This window comes from Amblyomma maculatum, chromosome 3 (genome assembly GCF_055883805.1).
Source record: "Amblyomma maculatum isolate TAMU_Amacu chromosome 3, ASM5588380v1, whole genome shotgun sequence".
In the NCBI taxonomy this organism is placed as follows: Eukaryota; Metazoa; Arthropoda; class Arachnida; order Ixodida; family Ixodidae; genus Amblyomma; species Amblyomma maculatum.
In genome coordinates this window covers 149188867-149209869 of record NC_139346.1, presented here as the reverse complement: position 1 = coordinate 149209869, position 21003 = coordinate 149188867, and the positions used below count along the sequence as shown (strand labels likewise).

At 48.0% G+C, this 21003-nt stretch overlaps 1 protein-coding gene across 1 annotated transcript in view; it reads right to left on the bottom strand.

Annotated features, from left to right (window-relative positions):
• Positions 1–9942: 9942 nt before the first annotated feature.
• Positions 9943–21003, bottom strand: part of LOC146196400 (uncharacterized) — a 37532-nt gene continuing 26471 nt past the window's right edge. The window contains exons 4-7 of the mRNA XM_084596989.1: positions 17405–18397; positions 14373–14472; positions 12215–12387; positions 9943–10037 (exon numbers count right to left, since the gene is read on the bottom strand). Of these exons, the coding sequence (XP_084453115.1) occupies positions 9943–10037; positions 12215–12387; positions 14373–14472; positions 17405–18397 (1361 nt within the window). The remainder of the gene's footprint in view (positions 10038–12214; positions 12388–14372; positions 14473–17404; positions 18398–21003) is intronic.

Here is a 21003-nt window from a genome sequence, read left to right as displayed (position 1 = left end):
GCTCCGGAAATTAGAACTAGAGTTGAGCAAGAGGTCGGGCAATTGTCCCCAGCTAGCGGTACCTCGCCTCAACAAGGAGGCAGATTTCAAGATGTCGAAGTACATGCAGCCATATATGATATCAGGGGATATCGGTCTGTATCTGGTTAACTTTGAGCGAACCTGCGAAAAACTGTCCTTCCAGCGAGACACTTGGTCTCAGAGATAATTGACGGCTCTGCCCTGCGAGGCAGCGGAGGTTGTCGCGCGGCTAAGCAAGGATGACGCGGACAACTACGAGGAGGTCAAGGCTTGCCTTCTGAGAAAGTACAGGCTTAGCGCCGAGGCGTTCAGACAACGTTTTCTGAACGCTACTAAGTCCCGGGACGAGAGTTACCCTGAATTCCTGTACAATTTGAGAGTCAATTTGGGCGAGTGGCTAAAGAGCACAGATTCCTACAGTGATAGGGACGCTGTAGTCGAGCGAATTCTTTTGGAACAGTTTTATAACTGCCTCCCAGAAAAAGAAAGAAATTGGTTACAGGACCGAAGCGACATTAGGTCGGCAACTGAAGCTGCCGAACTCATTGAGGAGTATGCTTCGCGCCGACAATTCAGCAACCCAGCAGTGGATAGGCCCCGCAATCCCAAATGGAGTGTGAGTAACCGTCAGGAAAGGCACTTTGCTAGAGTTGCAAACGAAGAAAAGAAGGCCTCTTCAGGCAAACTCCCTAGAAAGGACGGCAGTGAGAAAAGTGGGGAAGTGACCAACGCGCAGAACACAAAGAACAAGCTTGGGCTAGGAAGCCGCTCACATGCTTTAGGTGTAATGCGCAGGGTCACATTGCCGTCAACTGCCGGAAAGAAAAGACTGCTTTCTCGTATGTCAGTGACTGCGATGAAAATATGCAGCTTTTGGAACCCTACCTGCATGACCTAGTAGTCAATGGGAAGCCTTGCAAGGTACTGCGCGATTCGGCCGCAACGATGGAGGTTGTCCATCCGGCGTATGTGTCGCCTTCCGACTATACAGGACAGTGTGCATGAATCCGCCAGGTAGTGGAGGAACAGAGTGTGTGCTTGCCAATCGGGAACGTGGTCATCGAGGGCCCTTTCGGCGAGTTAAAAAACCGAGGCTGCCGTTTCAGGAAAGCTTCCTAAGTGCTATTCGTATTTGTTTTCCAACAAATCGGACGTGCTACTGCGAAAGAGGGGCATCCTTTTCGGAGACAGAGTTGTGCAAGCCTTAACACGGTCAAAGGCGCGAGGACTAGCTACACTGCTCATTCCAGAAAATTCCACAGCGGAGGAAACGGCAGTTAAAACAGTAGTCGATGTGGAAGATAGCGGGTCAGAAAACTTTGAGAGCGAGGCATCTCAGATAAGTCAACTTGAAAGTGAGCTTGATGAGACTCGGAATGAGGACGTTCTTGAGAGCAACCTCTTGCCGCCAGTGTCTAGTAATCTCACGAGACTTGTAAGTGGAACCCGAGAGGACTTAGCTATGGAGCGAGCCAATGATCCCAATATACAGGAGATAAGGGAGCGCCACCGCGCCACTAAGACAGCAAAGAATATTTCTTTCGAAGTGAGAAAGGGAGTGCTGTATCGCTTATTCAAGGATAAGCGCGGAGTAGAGCGGGACCAATTAGTCGTTCCCCAAAAGTACCGCGAAGACTTACTGCGACTTTCCCATGGCAGCGCGTGGTCATGTCACCTTGGAATAAGGAAAACAAAGCAGAGGCTGTTGTAAGAATACTATTGGCCTGGATGTTTTAAGGACACGGAAAATTTTGTACGGTCATGCGACACCGGCCAGCGGGTTGGAAAGGCGCAAGGTAAGTGGAAAGCTCCGATGGTGTTACTACCAATCATTACCGAGCCTTTTCACCGGTTAGTAATACATGTAGTTGGGCCACTTCCTGTGACAGAGTCAGGGTACCGTTATATCCTCACTACGTTATGCCCAGCCACAAAGTTTCCAGAAGCTGTTCCGCTGCGCGAGGTGACGTCCGAGAGTGTAGTGGATTCGCTGCTGTCAGTGTTTGCACTAGTTGGATTCCCTTCCGAGGTCCAAAGTGATCAGGGTAGCGTTTTCACAAGTGTCCTCACCACCTCATTTCTCGAGCGATATGGCATTAAGGTAGTGCATAGCTCGATCCACCATGCGCAGAGCAACAGCGTAGAAAGATGGCATTCTGTTCTAAAACGAGTCCTGAGGGGACTGTGCTATGAAAACAAGCGCGAATGGAATACCTGCCTGCCTGCAGCACTTTTTGCTTTGCGGTCAGTGCCGCACTTATCCACTGGATTTGGCCCAGCCGAGTTGGTGTACGGAAGATCACTGCGCTCACCTTTGCGAATGGTGCGCGAAGCCTGGGAGGGGCGCGGAGAAGACCCAACAGTAGTAGAATTCATTCTGAACCTCTTGAATCGCTTACATAACACTAAGGAACTCGTTGAGGCCAGCATGAAGTCAGCCCAGGCTCGTTCTAAAGTGTACTATGATAAGTCAGCCCGTCAAAGGACGTTTCGTATCGGGGAACTGGTGACGTTGCTGAGAGGTTCAAGGCAGAATAAGCTCGAAGTACAGTGGGAAGCACCTGCTGAAGTCGTTGCAAAGCTTTCTAACACTAACTACGCAGTGAAAATCCCCGGTAGGCGTAAAGAAGTGCGCATTTATCATTGCAATCTTATGAAGCCTTATGTGCAGAGGGAAGCCGTGGTAAATCTAACGTTAAACCTTCCCGAGGAGATGGGGTACAACTTGATTTGCCTCAGCGGAAAAGAAAGCAACGCTCAGGAGCTTCTAAAATAAACGGAGCTGAGAGGAGAATTAAAGAAATCCCAGCTGTCCGATCTGGGCGAGATAATAACAGAGGTTGAGGCCTGCTTCGTGGACAGGCCAGGCAGGACTGATTTGACTGAGCATGATATTGAGCTGACTTCAGACGTGACAGTGCGATCAAAGTGCTACCGATTTTCTCTAAAGCAAAGAGAAATTCTGGATAGGGAAGTAACTCGCATGCTGGAATTGGGAGTAATAAAACCCTCGGAAAGCGATTATGCTTCGCCTATGATCTTAGTAGAAGCTCTAGGTAAAGACCCTAGGCCTGTGGTAGACTACCGAATGCTAAATTCTCTCACCAGGGATCAAGTGTATCCTATTCCGAATATTGAGGAGAGAGTAGAACAGGTCAGTAGAGCGGCATATGTGACTACGCTGGACCTTACTCGAGGATACTGGCAAGTACCGCTCACTGAAGGCGCCAGCAGATACGCGGCTTTCGTCACTCCGACGGGCAGCTACCAGCCAACAATGATGAGTTTCGGGCTCAAAAATGCTCCATTTTGTTTTTCCCGACTCATGGATAGGGTTTTAAAGGGGTGTGAAACATTCGCGGTGCCTTATTTTGATGACATTGCGGTTTTTTCCGACTCATGGGCGGACCATATGGTACATCGAAGAGCTGTACTGAGCCTTTTGCGTCAAGCTGGGCTAACCGTAAAGGCCGAGAAATGTTGACTGGCAAGGGCGACCGTGGACTACTTGGGTCACAATGTAGGTCAAGGTTTCAGAAATCCCAGCGAGATTAAGATTTCTGCAGTAGTAGACTACCCGCGGCCGAGCACGAATACGGAAATTCGGGCATTCCTATTGCTGACGGGATACTACAATCACTACATCCCTAACTATTCAGCTTTGGCTAGCCCTCTGACCGACGCTCTCTGTAAGACACAACCGACAAATGTAGTCTGGGACGAACAAAAGGAAGCCTCCTTCTTAAACGTGGAGGCTGTGCTGATTAGACGTCCTTTATTGCGAGCTCCAGACTACGACCGAGAATTCACGGTCCAGTGTGACGCAAGTGATCGAGGGCTAGGTGCTGTTCTCTACCAGAGAGATGACGATGGTAATGAGCACCCCGTGCTCTACCTGAGCAGAAAACTGAGTTCTAGAGAGAGGGCTTATTGCGCGTCAGAGAAAGAGTGCGCTTGCATTGTATGGGCCATTGAAAAATTGCAGTGCTATCTTGAAGGGGCCAAATTCGCCGTAGAGACGGACCATTGTCCCCTGGCTTGGCTGTAAACTGCGACATCGAAGAACAGTCGCCTTCTGAGGTGGAGCTTGATTTTACAGCAGTACAATTTTGAAATAACATACAAAAAGGGGAAGTTAAGTGGGAACGCGGACGCGCTTAGCCGCTGTTTCTAAGCGGTCCGAGGTGCTCCTCACCATGTATCCAAATTGATACTCAGGTACTTTTTTTCTCCGTGTGCTTGTATATGTGTGACTATGCAAAGCAGCACGTTTGGTTTTTTAGGCATACGTGGGTCCTGAACGTCTTGAGTGTGGGCTTTTCTCAGACAACGATGGCAGTTTTCGTTTCACCTGGTCACTTCAGACGGGAGCCGAGTGCTTGCTTAGACATGTGGTTGAGTTTCAGAGACAGCTCAAGCAATTTGGCCTACGACAATCAAGACAACGCGACAAGCAACAGCGAGCTTCAAGCGTTCATGTGCAGACCATTAAGTCGTCTCTTCATGCAGCAGCTGCGACTGCTGCCCTCCGTGACTCTTCTGGCGGCGGAGGAGGCTGTTATGACCGTGCATGTTCCGCACTTGCGCGCACTGTTGTTCGCCTGTGGGCATGAATATGTGCTGTGGATATGTGCTGTTGGTGCAAGGGCTCTAAGTGAGCCTGTTTTCATGAATCTTTTTGTGTGAGCCTGCTTTGCTTTGTCGAGACCCCGCAAATGCCAAATTGGCCCTCTCAAGGGAACGTCAAGAAAAATACAAAGAAACGTTGCCCTGTGAGAAATAGCCGGATGTGCTTTTGTTCTACTATTCACCCTTCCCGTCGAGAAGCGCTGTTGTCAAGTGAGGAATGCCATTGTCCAAAGGAGACGACAGAGTGACACGTCCGCTGACGTACACGACAAGAAAGGAGCATGACGAATACAGCCATTAGAGGAATTCCCGGGAATGCAGGAAAGATTTGCAACTGTCGGAAAGGGACAATGCTGGGAGCAGTATGTGGCGCGCAGGTGCACTTGGGTTTCTGAGAAGGAAATCCGCTTGCCGCAACCACCATATCGGATATTTGCTGAAGAATAGAAATGTACCTCCTCGCCGTTCCCAAGCTCTACCCGCCAACAAGTGACCACGCGCAACGAAACAATACCGGACCAGTCAGTGCATCAGACCATCAGTGCAGTGACGTGTTCGATTGGATGCCGATATCTGAAGGGCGTGCCCTGGAACTGGTTGGTCAGCATCATCAGAGAGGGGCTGGACATAGGGGGTTTTAAGGACGTTGCAGAGCACGAAATGACGCTCTGAGCCTAGGGTAAACGGCTCATCCAGACGCTTCTCGCTATGAACTCTTAACGCTTGCCATTTCGCTGATATACCCTTCTTTTTCATGTAAATAAGTTTTCTCAAAGTGCCATTAGGCCTGCTTGTATATATTTTACCAACTTCGAAGATTCAATCCTTCTTCAACCCGGAGTCTCTGCACGCTACCAAGTGAAGGCCGGGTCGACTTAGCCCCGGCGTCACGACAGCGTATTTGGCAACGCTGGACGATAGGCCAGGCCGAAAGAACCGTTTTTTGATGCGGTCGTAGGTTTTGTCAACACCAAGGTGACCTGCAGTAGCGTCATCGTGGAGAGCCGCCAGTATACGTGGGCGAAGCACACGCGGCACGACTGGGATCCAGCGAGTTCTGTCAGGGCAATACACGAAGCGGAGTAGGATGCCATCTTCGAGCTTAAAATTGCGAAGTTGTCGGCGAAGCCGAGCATTGGGTGGGCCCGAAGTGCCAATAAGGCGGTCGATGATGGGACGGCAGTAGGCATCGGCTAATTGCTGTGAGCGGAGAGCGTGTTTGTTCTCAAAGTCGTCAAATGAAACTGTTGTGATATACGTCGGGGAAAGAGATGGTCAGCTGTGGTCATAGGTGGAAATGCATTGGGAAGAAAAACAGCAAGCTGATTCCGAAAGTGGACAGCGAGAAAGAGCGTTGGCGTCTTGGTGTTGGCGACCTGATTTATAAGTGACGTCGAAATTGTATTTTTGCAGGTGTAGAATCTAATGGCCAAGTCGGCCTGTCACATTTTTGAGCGAAGACAGCCAGCAAATAGCATGGTGATCGGTCACAAGTGTGAAGTGCCGACCGTATAGTTAAGGGCGAAACTTTTGGACAGCCCAGACGATAGCAAGGCACTCCTGCTCGGTAATGTTGTAGTTTTTCTCAGCTGGAGTCATAGTCCGACTGGCGAAGGCAATCACTTTCTCACGCGAAGTTGCATCGCGCTGCAGAAGTACAGCGCCAAGACCGAGACCACTGGCATCAGTGTGCAGGATGGTTGGAGCGCTGTCACTGAAGTGGCCAGAACAGGGTCTGATGTGAGGGCGTGCTTCAGGATATTAAAAGCGACTTCGCACTGTTCAGTCCACACAAAAGGGCTGCGTGCTTTAAGTAGTTCATGAAGTGGAGCAGCAATACTTGCAAAATGCCTTATAAAACGCCGGAAATAAGACGCCAGGCCGAGAAAACTGCGCAATTCTGTAATCCGTTGTGGACGAGCAAAGTTGAAGACCGCGATAATTTTTTCACGGTCTAGACGAATGCCGTCATGGCTAACTAGATGTCCCAATATTTTAATTTCTTTCTGTGCAAAGTGGCACTTCTTGGTGTTGAGCTGAAGGCCCGCTGAAGCGAGACACGTGATGACCTCATTCAGGCGCGTGAGATGGTCGTTAAAAATTGACGAAAAGATGACAATGTCATCCAAGTAACTAAAACAGGTTCTCTATTTTAGGCCACGAAGCACAGTATCGATCATTCTTTCAAATGTCGGTGGTGCGTTACAAAGTCCGAAAGGCATAACATTAAATTCGTAAAGGCCATCGGGAGTTGCGAACGCGGTTTTTTCTTTATCGTCCTCGTGCATAGGTATTTGCCAATAACCTGAGTGGACGTCCAAAGTCGAGAAATATTGAGCGCCTTTGAGAGAGTCAAGGGCGTCATCAATTCTTGGTATTGGGTATACATCTTTGCGGGTAATTTTGTTGAGTGCGCGGTAATCAACACAAAAGCGTACCGAGCCGTCCTTTTTTTTAACTAACACTACTGGGGAGGACCATGGGCTTGTCGTGGGACGAATAATGTTGCGATGGAGCATGTCATTTACATTTTCTTCAATTACTTTTCGTTCAGAGAGGGAAACCCGATAAGGCCGTCAGCGAACGATAGAGTTACCTTCAGTAATGATGCGATCGTGCGCAACACTAGTCCGTCCCAGCGGTGGGGAAGTGGCATCAAAAATGGCTTGGTGGTGTCGAAGCAATGTCAGCAGTTCTTGGCGTTGGTTCGGCGTGAGGTTAGGATTAATAGTCTTTGTGAGAACAGAAAGAGAGACGTCTGGCGAAACACGGTGCTGAGGCAGAGGGACGGTGAGCACCATCAAGGACAAAAGTTGAACATCCACCATACAGGGGAGAGAAGTTCCTTTTGGGAACACGAGGGATTCTCGTGAAGTGTTAGTGGCCGCTACTGTCGCTGAGCCGTTGCAGAACCTCACAAGTCTAGACGGGAAGGTGATACCGCGTGCAAGATGATGATAAGATGGTGCCATGAGTACGTCCCCGTCAGTGATGTGGTCAGAAACAACGGTAAGCAGTTTTTCGCACTGAGGAGGCAAAACAGTATCAGCGGCGGCAACGAGGGGATGATGTCGTTCAGAAACTTCAGATGAGAAATCGCTGTCTGTCATATGGATAATACGGTCGCCACAAGAAATTAACGCCGAAGCGGTTGACAAAAAATCCCATCCAAATATCATCAGATGCGCACATGGAGAGAGCACAGAAAGCGGCACATGGTGGTGGACGCCGTCAATAACAACTCGTACGGTCCACTTTGCTAAAGGGCGGAAAGGGACGTCATTGGATCCACGGAGTTCAGGCCCATCATATGGTGTCGTCACCTTTCGCAAACGGTAGCACAAATCAGCGTGAATGACAGAAATGGCAGCTCCTGTATCAATCACATGCTTCGACCGGTAATCCTTCAGCAAAAACAGAAATCACATTATACGGGCGATCTGGAGGACGTTTGGTAAGTTCGCAGAGTGCAGTTTGACCTCCGGAAACTGCAACGCTTAGTTTTCCGGATGGCGGACAGGGAGAGTTGTTGCGGATCGGAGAGGGGAAACTGAGCGGCGGTATGGGGATAGGGACCGGCGTCGGGATGCATGGGTTCCACGAGGCTCAGACGAGGATTCTGGAGGCGGGGATGATCTTTCAGGTGGGCTTGGAATAAACCGGCGTTGATAATATGGCGTTGAAGGCATGTTACTTTCGAAGGTATCGTAACCACGGCGCTCGTTCTGGAGGCGGCGACGACGGAAGCGGGATATATGTCTTATAATCCCACAGTAATAGCAAATTGGTCGGGAGGGGCGCATAGGTGCGCATAGGGTGGTGCAGGTTGAGCCGTCGCTATTGCATTAACATGATTGTAGGTTGGTGCCGGTCGGGGCGGGGGAACCAAAGGAGGGGGGGATGCTGCGACTGCGCCTAAGTCGGTACTGGGTGGGGTGCCGGAGGGTCAGATGCCATAGGTTGGGTGATTGTTGCCAGGTCTTCTTTGATGATGCTGCAGAGACCGGCATCATTAGATGTTGCGGAAGAGTGATCGCACCCGTGTCGACAGACAGGCTTGAGGGCCTGGAGCTCCTCGCGGATGATGGCTCGAATAAGTGCCGGCAGATCGAGAGCAGCATAGGTCGGGCCAGTAGCGTTGGCGGGCTGCAATCGGGAGGACTGCAGCTGATCGATGCGTTGGCAGGTCGTAATAATGTAATCAATAGTTGAAGCATTCTAAGCAGCTAGGATGTTATGCGCCATAGAATTGATTCCTTTCAAGACGTGGTGTACTCGTTCAGGTTCCGCCATGGTGGGACTAATACACCGGCAGAGTGCAAGTATGGCCTCTATGTAAGATGCATATGACTCATCAGGACCTTGAAGGCGTGAAGCGAGTTTGGTCTTCGCGATCTCAGTCCGAACTGCCAGGTCGGCGAAGTACTGTCGGAACTGCTGTTTGAAGGTGGGCCAGTTAGTTGTGTGGGGCTCGCGGTTGATGAACCAATTCTTGGCGACCTCAATAAGGTAGAAAGAGACGTTGAGAAATTTCAGAGCATCGTCCCACCGGTTGTAAGCATTGCAGCGTTCATAGGTGTCAAGCCAGTCATCGACGTCTTCATCGCGACGACCAGCGAACAGAAGGTGGGTCGCGCTGTCGTGTGGGCACAGTCAGAGGGTGCGTTGCAGCCGAGGTAGAGGGTCCGGCCTGTTCGAGGGTACTGTCGGTAGACATAGCGATGGTAGCAGTTGCCAAACGGCGACCGGAACGTAGCTCCGGCGAGAGACAGGGCCTAAGGCAGCAAGGGGATCGGATTTCCCCTCCACCACTTGTAAAAGAAGGCTAGGTCGAGACGGCGAGGTCGTGACGGCAAGGACAGCGATGCCTTGTCTAGCGTTTTAATCCGATCACGAACTCAGGCGCGCGCCGCAGCCGGCGCCGCATGACGATGATGATGGTATGTACAAATGAAAGAAGGTCCACAGAAGGCTCACAATATATATATATATATATATATATATATATATATATATATATATATATATATATATATATATATATATATATATATATATATATTGTTACTGACGAAGGAGAAAAAAGAAGTCAGTGGCGTGGGCAGGAGCGCGCATGCTAGGCCCGCTCAGAGCTTCATTAAAATGTCATCTCACGACCATGGAGCATATTCTCTCTGTCCTCTATTCTCTTGTTGCCATCTCTTGCCGCCACGTAACATTTGGTTGGAGGCGCGGCGTACGTCATCCCCATCCTCGCCTTGGAGCATCGACGCCATCTGTAAGCCGAGACCATCAACCGAGGGCCCAGGGACATTGCCGAGTAGATTCACCCCAGCCCTTCAAGCCCAGACCGGACCAACTACCCCCGCCCAGCCCCCAGCCCGGACCTGAAGACAAGGAGAACAGGCAGACCAATCAGAACCGAGACGAAGGACCTGAAAGACCCGAATGATCCGAAGGAACCGATGGACACGAACACGCAACGCCCGCCCAAACTGCCCGACGTGACCTCGAGCCATCGGTCCCATGGACTCTGGTGACGGATGGTTGACAGCTCCAGGAGAGGCGGATCACCCACACATCAGACATCGTACTGGGAAGCCGTTCTATTTTTACTTCTTCCTCTTCAAGCATCTAGACACGCCCGTCATCATGCCATGGATTCGTCATCGGTAAACTTCCTCGCCTACGATCGGGACAATCGCTCGGTGGCCCCGGGTCATGTTACGGACGAAGGAGGAAGAAGATGGCAGTGGCGTGGGCAGGAGCGCGCGCTAGGCCCGCTAACAGTTTCAACAAAACGTCATCTCAGGACCATCGAGCATCTTCTCTCTGTCCTCTGTTCTCCTGTTGTCATCGCTTGCCGCCACGTAACTATATATACAAAATGTCCATAATGTGACAATGCATAATGTCATATGTTTTAGAGGAACCCCCCATAGTTGTACAGATTTTTATTTAATGATTCCTTACTCCTCCCCATCCACATGGCTAAACGGAAAGATGTGCGCCTCCCTGAACTAGTAGTTTTCTGACGAAGCTGCATAGTTTTCCTTTATGGCCGAATGGCAGTGCTCGGATGGATTCTTATGAGTGGTTACTTCCTTATTGAGCTTTTTTGGTAGGTCAAAGGGGAGAGGGTAGTAGGTCGCAGAGGAGTCTACCATCGGTCTGGCCCGTAACCCTTTGCGTTTGGGAAGCCGCTCCCGTGCCGGCAGCTATAAGAACTTCTCGAACTGATTAACGTGGTTGGTATGAGAAAGAGCAGGGATGGAGAGAAAAGCCTGGCCTAGGTGCAAATGTTTCTATCACTCCACATTTTCTGGCTGCAAATGTCATTCAGCTCACACCAGTTGATGAGCCAAGGCAGTGAGCTTACCCAACGTTTTGCTTAACATACCACTTCTTTTTTCCTTTTGCCATTAGTCACTTGTATGTGCTTTAGGATGACATTATTTGTGCTCTGAGGGAGCAAGAATGAAGTCGCTGAAGCAAAATTGAAAGGAGTAGGTTTTATATATTACTGAGTATTGAACCGAAGCATACAGGTGTCCTTATATTAATTTCTTTTCATGCTCTGAGGGAGCAAGAATGAAGTCGCTGAAGCAAAATTGAAAGGAGTAGGTTTTATATATTACTGAGTATTGAACCGAAGCATACAGGTGTCCTTATATTAATTTCTTTTCATCTCTTCTCAGTTCAGTAATGTCGTATGCTTGCGTTGCTTCGTTCATACGCATTGGATGTAGTTACCCCTGCTTAGCCCCTGATGCCGATCACAATGCGAATTACGCTTGGTATTCTGAACTTGTCAGCAGAGACCAGACCCAAACACAGGGGTCCCGGTTCCAAGAGCCAAGCGCCCCCAACCCCGCTTAACGTGTGTGTGGGGGGATTTCCAATCAAGGAGGTGCAGTCAATAAGTATCTTAGGGCTGTATCTACAAGCTAACAGGAAAAACAAAGAAACCCTGCAAAAGCTGAAAACAACAGTTAATATGTCAATTAGGCTAATCAGAAGAATTGTCAACCGTAGGAGAGGAGTCAAAGAAAAAGACCTCTGTAGGATAGTGCAGGCATTTGTCCTGAACAGGATGGTGTATGCGCTACCATACATAAAACTAGATGCTGCGGAGAAAGGCAAAGCTGAGACAATAATTAGGCAAGCATACAAAGCAGCCCTGGGGCTGCTGAACTACACATCGACAGAAAGACTCATGGAACTGAGAATACAAATACAGTAGAGGAGCTCAAGGAGGCTCACCTCTCAATGCAAAAAGAACGGCTTAAGCGCACTAAGGCAGGCAGAGCCATACTGGAGCGCCTAGGTATAGGCGTGGAACTTCCACCCGAGGACACGAAAACACAGCTACCCAAACTCCTTCGCAAGCGACTGATGATCAAACCACTACCAAAGAATACGCACCCTTCTTACCACGAAGGAAGGAGGAAAGCTAGGGTAATAGCTTTACATGAAAAATACGCAACGAGCGAAGGAGCTGTCTATGTTGACGTGGCAGAATACGCAACAAGAGGAGCGTTCGAACTGGCGGTTGTGGACGTACACAGGCGGCTGCAGGCATCAGGGTCGGTAGTGACAAAATCTTCGGAAACCGCGGAAGAGGCAGCTGTGGTACTAGCCATAGCAAGCACCAACGCGGATACAATCTTCCCCGATTCTAAATTTGCTGTCCTTAGCTTTGCGGGGGGCAGAATCTCCATTGCAGAGCAGGAAATACTGAAAATGACCCGGTAACCATACAGAGAAATTGAGGTGATGTGGGTGCCGGCTCACTCGGGGAATCCGGGAAATGAGGCGGCCCACAACATGGCTTGAAGTTTCTTCAACCGAGCCGGTGGGTCCTCCTATCCATGGGTTACTCCAAGGAGGGGCATCTTTTCACGATATCACAAGTCAATTCAGAATGGAATGGTACAAATTTCCACCACCTTTTGGATAAGGCACAGGAGACCGCTTGGAGGAGACGCCGGACGAGATCCTTACTTAGCCCTTACCTATTAGCAAAAATGTACTCGGATGACTTTAACCACGCGTGAAGGTTCTGCGGCGAAACAGCCACGTATGATCACATACTATGGCAATGTAAAAAAGAACCTCCACCGGAAGATCTAGTACAAATTCCTTCTCTTGAGCATGGGAGGCCGTTCTGGTCAGCTGGGAGCCGGGAATTCAAGCCTTGGCCACCGAGTGGGCCACTAAGGTCGCCGCCAGCCATCGACTGGAGGCCATCTAGAGTGGACCGTCTGCATCTGCTATTTGACGAAATAAATGTTTTCCAATCCAAATCTATATACAATATAAAACAATAGCTGAAATATATAGCCTAAACTAATAAAATATATTCAGGTAATTTTGACGTACTAGCGATAATCCATTTTCTGCTTACTACAACAAAATTGCGTTCTTTACTCCCAGGCTAATGCCTGGGAGTAAAGTTGCCGAAACATGAGTTCAGATTGTCTGGAAGCATTGTGCATGGCACATCGCCAATAGAAATCTTATGTAGACAGTTGTGCGGTAATTACTGATATAATGATTAACTTGAAAGTGCATTGCATTGCCACGCTCCAAGATGACGCGGATTCGCTAGCCGTCAATTCAGACTACGCTAAAACCAGGGTTGCCGTTCATCTTACGATGCCACGTATAAACCTCCTTAGCGCTGGAGGCTGACCTTTTATATAGAGACATAAACGAATTTCATATTAGAAAGACAGCCAAGTTGCAACAATGGAGTACAGATAAGACGCGTTTAATATGTTCTAGCACTATAAAAAGCGGCAGCGTTGGCGTCGCCATCAATAAAATAAAATAAAAGCCCTATTTTGTAATACGCTGAATGTCCGCAGAGAAGTTCGCAAGTAAGCTTTTGTCGCGGTGCTTAACAGTGCTGATCGCAAGCGTCGTCAATGACACGACGAGACGGAGTGCTTTGATGGGCCGGTTGATATTATTGCTAACTTCTCTGGAACACACTTTGGAGGAATTTGAAATTTGTTTAGCCTTATATGATCTTCCATGAAGTGAGATCATCTCGACAACACGACAGCGTAACGTTATGCTTGAGGAAAACGTAACAATCCCAAGGTTTATATTTTCAAGTAATCTTGCGGAAACGAAGTTTGAAGGCAAGTAAACCTGGAACCATATTTTTGATATCTCGTATTGTCTCAAATGCATAGTCGCAAAGTTATTAATATGCAGTATGATGCTCAGAAGATGTGTTATTCACAAGGGTGTTGGCTTGGGTGAGTTCTGTAAGTTTCTGAACCTCGGCTTTTCCCAAAAGCGATATCCTACGTTGATAGTAGGATGCTTTTGTAGCGTGTAAATTCTTTGTGATTGGGTTTGTTCGTAACGCCAGCCATGGCTTATATAAACCGGAAGTAATAAAGCGACCTCTCAATACAATAGGGGAAACCAAAACACAGAAATATGAGGCCTTAAAGACAGGACACAAACGCTTAATGTGGCTTTCGCGCTTTCTCCCTTCCTTCGTCTGTGACACTTTTATTCATTGAGGTAGCACTAAACTTCGAAGATGTTCTTATAGCAGTTGTTCACAGCAATGGCGGTGTCGGGGAACCCTTGTGGACCAGCTGAAGTGTTTGGGCATCCCATGATACAAGAAAGGGTGGGGATTAACGCGAACTGCTCCTGCAGTTCCGAAAACAGGTCGCGAAATCTTCTAAAAAACGCACACTTGATCATGAAGCGTGCTGCGGCCGGCAGAAGACGTGTGGAAGGCCACGTCGCTCGATGATCGGACATCGGACATCCGAGGCACTTTGCATTGCATCCCTGTCCCATAGTGCAGTCAGAGCTCGCGTTTCGCCGCAGGCGCTCTTTGTTTCCCTCTCTCTCGCGCGACTTGTTCTTTTTCACACCCCTCTCGCGTGTGCTTTGCTCTAAGAAGCTAAAATCGTCTTTTAACCTGAATACTTTTGTACCACCCAAAACTTTGTAACCAGTCCTGAGCTACCGTCCGACCTTTCTTTCGTTTCTGGGCGTGGGTTTTTCGAACACCGCAAGTCGCTTAGCGGGGCACTTGGGATCCACGGACCCCCGTTTCAGAAGCAATACCTTATAGCCTTCTTATTCCATACAGACTCACGGCCGAAGCGCACTCAGCGTTGCCGATTGTTAACATACCACAGCTGAATCAAATCCGACCCACATCCCTACATACATAAGGCACATTCTTTGTTTTCAGCTATTAAGAATCATAAGGAAGACTCTGCCCGGACACCCGGTACGTCACCCTAAACTATCTATGTCACCAGAAGCAGGAGTCGAGGACGTGCGTTAAATTAAATGAGGGAAGAGTCTTTGTAAAATATGACCCCATGTTTTGCATAGCGGCCACTTTCTTTTTGGTCATCCATAATTTAGTTTTTTTTTTGGTAAACTTGCACCCGAAGCTTTTATCCTGAAGAAATGTCGCAGTGCATCAGCTGTTTGGTTCTGTTATAAGACGGGATACCCATGTAACTATGCAGAATTCTGCCGCCGTGTTTTTGGCTACAAATTATGATTCTTGATTGAAACTAATGCACATCAAATCTTCCTATCTGAGTCCACTGGCCCCTGATAGAAATATTTCTCGCTTATGGCTGTTCGACGAATTGCACCAATAAGTTTTATTGTTGATGAGGCACTTATATGTCTTGATGGGCGTACATTGGCCCCTCTTTTTTTCCACGGGCACCCCATGGTTAGGAGAGTGAACTAATTCCCTTAAAAAACACTTTATTAACCAGCCGCGATAGAGGAGCACAATGACCTCGCAAACCCAGTTGAAAAGAATATGATCATAATATTACCGCTGTTGAAACTGTTTTTGTACTGTTCTGGGACCTTTGTCATGCCCTTGGTGCCTTTAGTCCCAATCTCCCCTCGCTGTGACCAGATATATACGTTATTCAAATTAAGATGAAATTTTTTTAAGCAACACATAATGTACTCCTTTCTTCGTTGTGCATTGGTAGCTAGGTCTTTACGTTCCCCGCGCACAGAGCGTTTGATGGCAGCTTGAGTTCGAGTCATCTCTAGCCGCTTATCCCTGGGTGTTTTCGCTGGTTCTAGTGTACTGGTCGCTTCATCTCTGTGTAATCATAACAGCGACCTTACTTTCGCATCCCGGCGCGTTCCGCAATTATTCCCTAGTACACACCTTTAGCGCATAACAAAATGCATTGGTGGCGTTAGTCTTGCTTGTATTTAATATGATGTAGTTGCGCACTGCTCGTGCTCATTAGCAGTTATTCTTCTGGCCCAATGCATTCCACAAAAGCTTCTGCTTCATGCATAAATATTCATTCACATAAAATACATCTTTTGTTGGAATTGTGTAAACTGTTTAGTTGTAGCATTCTTACTGAACTATCTATTTATTTAGGAACACTTCCGATAGCATTACAAGACGCATAGAAACACAAAAATCAATTGGTGGACCCTTGAGCTCCACATTAGTGGTATGACGAGTTTGCGTTCATGGCTTCATTCTGCCGCTCCCATTGAAGATGCTTGTTAACATATATAAACGTTTATACTGGCTTAATTACTGATATCTTAAACTGCGCCTCTAACACCCACGTATAGTCTTAAGCCGCAACGTATTACGAAAGATCCCTCAGCATATATCAAGCTTGCGATCCAAGTGCTCTGGAGTGATGGATTCCAGCCTCAACCTCGTATCTCAAAAACGAAGCCGAATCAACAGCGCCTGTCAAATGGGCAACGTTATGCGGCTTCTTGACGTGAGGAAACTTAACAGCCAAGTAATACATGGCCACGTCCGCTCCCAAGCACCACCGGCCAGAGACATGCCTTCGATGTTTCACTCACAACTCCGATGCTGATGCCGATGACGGCGACACTGGATATTTCTGGGGAACATAGACTTGAATGCTTAACGTTAAAAAGCAAGCTTTCTGACGTGTGTTAGCCTTTAGAAAAGAAATTTTTTCTTTTAAATTGTCAATTTTATGAAACGTCTAATAAAATTTATCATGCGTGTACAAAAACGAGTGTGACCATGCAGTGGAGAATATCTGCTCGGTGCTTTCGGTCAGTGCTCGTTACACAAGCGATGAAGAGCTCATTCAAGACGGTGTTCATGCGCGCTAACTCTGCAAAGTCGGCTCGCAATAGTAAATCTATAAAAATAGGGCAGAAATATTCAACAAGGATTTTATTCCTTTGAAAGCATCACAACTCCAAGAGAAACCTCCATGCGTTGAATCGAGCCGTTGAGAACATCCTCTTATGTCTTGGCAAACATTTCTGAAGAGAAAAAGAAAGAAACAGGGAATATATGGAATATTATTCACCATCATTCAGAAGCATAGCCTTACGTACCAGTATTTCCCGTGAATGAAGTGCAAACACTTACCCGAAGAAAAGTGTTGTTCTTTCGTTATTTTGAGCATGAGAATATGCTTGAACCAGTACAATAATCATTTTATGCGTGACTACAATTCCAAAAATTTGGTCAAATCTCTTTTAGACAGGATTCATCTATGAATTACGAGTTACGTTTACCGCACCAAAAACAGGACGAGGATAGTGCACGATCGCCTAAAATACTCTATTTTTGTGTACGTTTAGAAAAATTTCAACTTGTCTGCAAATACCAGAGGCGCGCTAGTTGTTCAGGTGGCCATAAGCGCATTTGCTCAATGCACAGCTGGAGCTATTCAGAGTTTTACTAACTAAAAATCTCTGAACTTACACTTCTTCTTGCGGAGGAGAGCGCCGTAGTGGTAGGGAGAGCCGAGACCATAACCGTAGTTTAGTCCGTAACCGAGGAGGCCGTGTCCATACCCGTAGCTGCCGACGCCGTAGCCGAGACCGCCAACGCCGTAGCCGTAGACTGGAGCAGCGTGGGCGACGCCGTAGGAGGCCACAGCTGGGACGGCGTGGTGGACTGCAGCGACAGCTGGGGCGGCAGCGTAAGTGGCAACGGCTGGAGCAGCGTGGGCAACGGTGGCGACAGCTGGGGCAGCGACGGCGGCAGCGACTGGAGCAGCGTGGTAGGCAGCGAAACGGGTATAGGCTGGAGCAGCGGCGTAGGTGGCAACAGCCGGGGCGGCATGGACGGCAGCGACAGCTGGAGCAGCAGCAACTACTGGGGCAGACTGGACGACTCTGGTAACAGCAGGAGCTGCGTACGCAACGCGGGCCACAGCTGGTGCAGCATAGGCTACCCTGGCGACGGCTGGAGCAGCGTATGCAACCCTGGCAACGGCTGGAGCAGCGTATGCAACCCTAGCGACTGCTGGAGCAGCAGCGTAGGTGGCTACGGCGGGAGCAGCAGCGTAGGTGGCGACGGCTGGAGCAGCATGGACGGCGTGTACAGCTGGGGCAGCGTAGGCGGCCACTGCTGGAGCGGCGTGCAGAGCGGTGGCGACACGGGTGACAGCGGGAGCTGCGACAGCGTAGCTGGCAGCCGGTGCATACCCATAACCGTATCCATGTCCAAGGCCGTAGCCAGTTAGAGCGGAGTATCCAATTCCATGGCCGACGCCATATCCAATTCCATGGCCGATGCCATATCCAATTCCATGGCCGACGCCATATCCAAGGCCTCCCAGGCCAGCGTAGCCGAGGCCGACGCCGTGACCAAGGGCATATCCACCACCGACGTAGCCAGCAAAGGCGCTGGTAGCCAGGGCGAAGAGGATGCAGGCGCGAAGCTGCAAGGACGAAAGGTATTGAAAATAGGCTTAGGGAAATGGGGATGGTTTTGCGCAACAAGTTTTGTTGTTGGCAGAGCAAAGCATGGTCCCAGGTTTTCCTGTCTTACACTTTGAACTATAAGCTGCAATTTTTTATATACTCGTAGTACATAGCTTCGAAATATATAACGTTTGTACCTGACTGTCGTTCGGTTGCAAGGAAGAACCTCGTTTTTATGAAACCATTCGGCACTGAAGGAACGATAATGTTGTACACAGTTCATGTCCCGTGGAGCTCATATTACTGAAAGCTGCTGATATGGCTTTGTAAAAATCTGCCTGCTACGAGCATTTACTGACAATATTTCGTTTTTGTTTAAATATGCGCAAGGTATTTCCGAATGATAAAAAGGGTGATGAGTGTCGGTTCGAATTTTCTTTCTTTTAGTTGCTAAACATTGCTTAGTGCATGACTTCAAAACGTCATGTAGCATACGTATGAGCCCGCTATCCTTTGTAGTTACTGACCGGATTTTGTTTTTGCGGAGGCGGTCAACCCGCTGTTTTTCCGATACAGCTAATGATATTGGCTCTCAATATTTTCTCTTCATGATGGAGAATCAATTCCGTGCCGTTCTTGAAATTTTACAAAAAAAAAAAAGAGAACATTTATGGCATTCCCCTCTCTTCTTGCGTTTGGTTCCATATGGCCAGAAAGTGAATTCAGGTCGATATGAATGTAAGATGTATTGAAAATCACTTGGCTCTTCACGGGTGCTACTATATAACACGCGGCTGTGAGGCTTCTAGCTACAGCAGCAGGAAAAGCAGCGCCAATGCATGAGCTGGTTGATAGGAGACTTTATTTATTTAGGAACCATTTTTTTGGTCTACGAGGATAACCAACATCTGGCAATGGGAGCTGCATGAATTCTGTCCTCAGTTAAGCGACCAGCAATCAGAAACTCGAGGGAACTCAAATATAAAAAAAATGACAACATTGACTTTTTGTGTTTCAAATTCCTTTGATCCAAACCATTCTATTCTAGAATACAGCACGCATTTAGTGTGCGCTCTGAAAACTTTAATTAATTATTTCTTTCCTTGCATCTTCAATCAGCAGTACGTCCATCAACCCCTGTAATCTACATAGATGCTGAAGGCGCCTTCTTCTCAATTTGAACTCTCTTTGTTTTCTGGCTCATACACTCATTGTACCTTGAGCATGACGGCTAAAGAACGCGAAGAGTGAGGTACAAAGTCTTTTGAAGAATATTCTGCTTACCATGGTGTAGGTTTCTTCGAGGAGAAGGAGCTTCTGAAGTTTTCACGACGGGCCCCTCCTTTTTATACCCACATTTGTGCGGAAAAAGAAGGCGAGAGTTACTGGGTGTGGTATATGGTCGGCAAGAGCAGTAAACACGTTTTAAACCTGTCTTTGACGGGCGAAAGGATACGGAGTCCCCGCAGCCGTGAGTGAGAGAGCAGCGATCGTCGAATTGTGTAAACATCACCGCAAAACGAAGGAAAGGAAAGCTTGCGCCTCAGAGGTCGAGTGAGATATTCCCATTCCCTTGCCTTCTCTCGCGCTAATCTTTTTTTCTTGTTGGGTCGTTCCTTTGCCCCCATGTCACCTTTTGATCAGGGCCGTTCGTACTTCGCCAAAGCATTCACGTATCATCGCATCGTTCCTCCCCTGCTGGCCCACTTGAAGAAAACCGCATTTTTTATCTGGCTATTTCTTCACACCACGGGACCCTGAAAGCCTGGGAGCCGTCACAAAGATTCGATAATCCAGCCGGCGACCACCCCACAACGGAGAGCACAAGATCTGCCAGCGGAAGGGGATCTCCTTTGTTCTGCTGTGCACTTATCTCGCAGGCTTTCCTAGGCGTAGATTCGGCGCTCGCATTTGGTTAACAAAAGAAGGGGGAGGGGGAGCGGCCTTGAGAATGCGGTGTCTTCTGGCCTAATGATTCTTCAAGGCATAGATAACGCTGAGCAAGTATTGTAACACTGACGTGTTTGTTAAATGTGTTTTCAAAGTTGGAAAAGAAATTCACATGACTCACTGACATCAGTGTTACAGTTACTTCATAAGCCAGTCATTAACCTCGAGATTTGAGTCTCAGAAATCGAATAATTAATCCAGCACAACTATTCAATTTCAGTCTCTCGGCATTGACGGTGGATAAAGAGGAAAATAAAAATGTGGAATGTTGTTTTTTTACTGAGAACCTGTTGCCTGTTTGAAGTTACACGGAAAAATACCTTAGTATTTTTCCTTTTTAGCTTGCAATGAAATTCCACTCGCGTGCGCAAAAAACAACTGCTCGCATAACTGTTGCGTCAGTTCTGCTGCACTGCTCTGACGCATTTCCATCGTATATGATAGGAAAAAAAAATTAGAAGAATCCCGCACTTTGCAACACTAAGGTAATAGGATGAAAAGCCATAATAAAATTAGGTATTCCTTAAAGGTACGTTGCAAGCAATGGAACGAGGGTGACGCTTGAATTTACTGCAGCCTTGTATTTATTTCAAAGAATTAACGAACACAGCTTTTCCGACGGTTTGATCCGCGATGAGTTTTCATCAAGAGACTGTGTTGGAAACTTCGGGCTTCACCTGGCTACATTTGTTTCATAAGCGC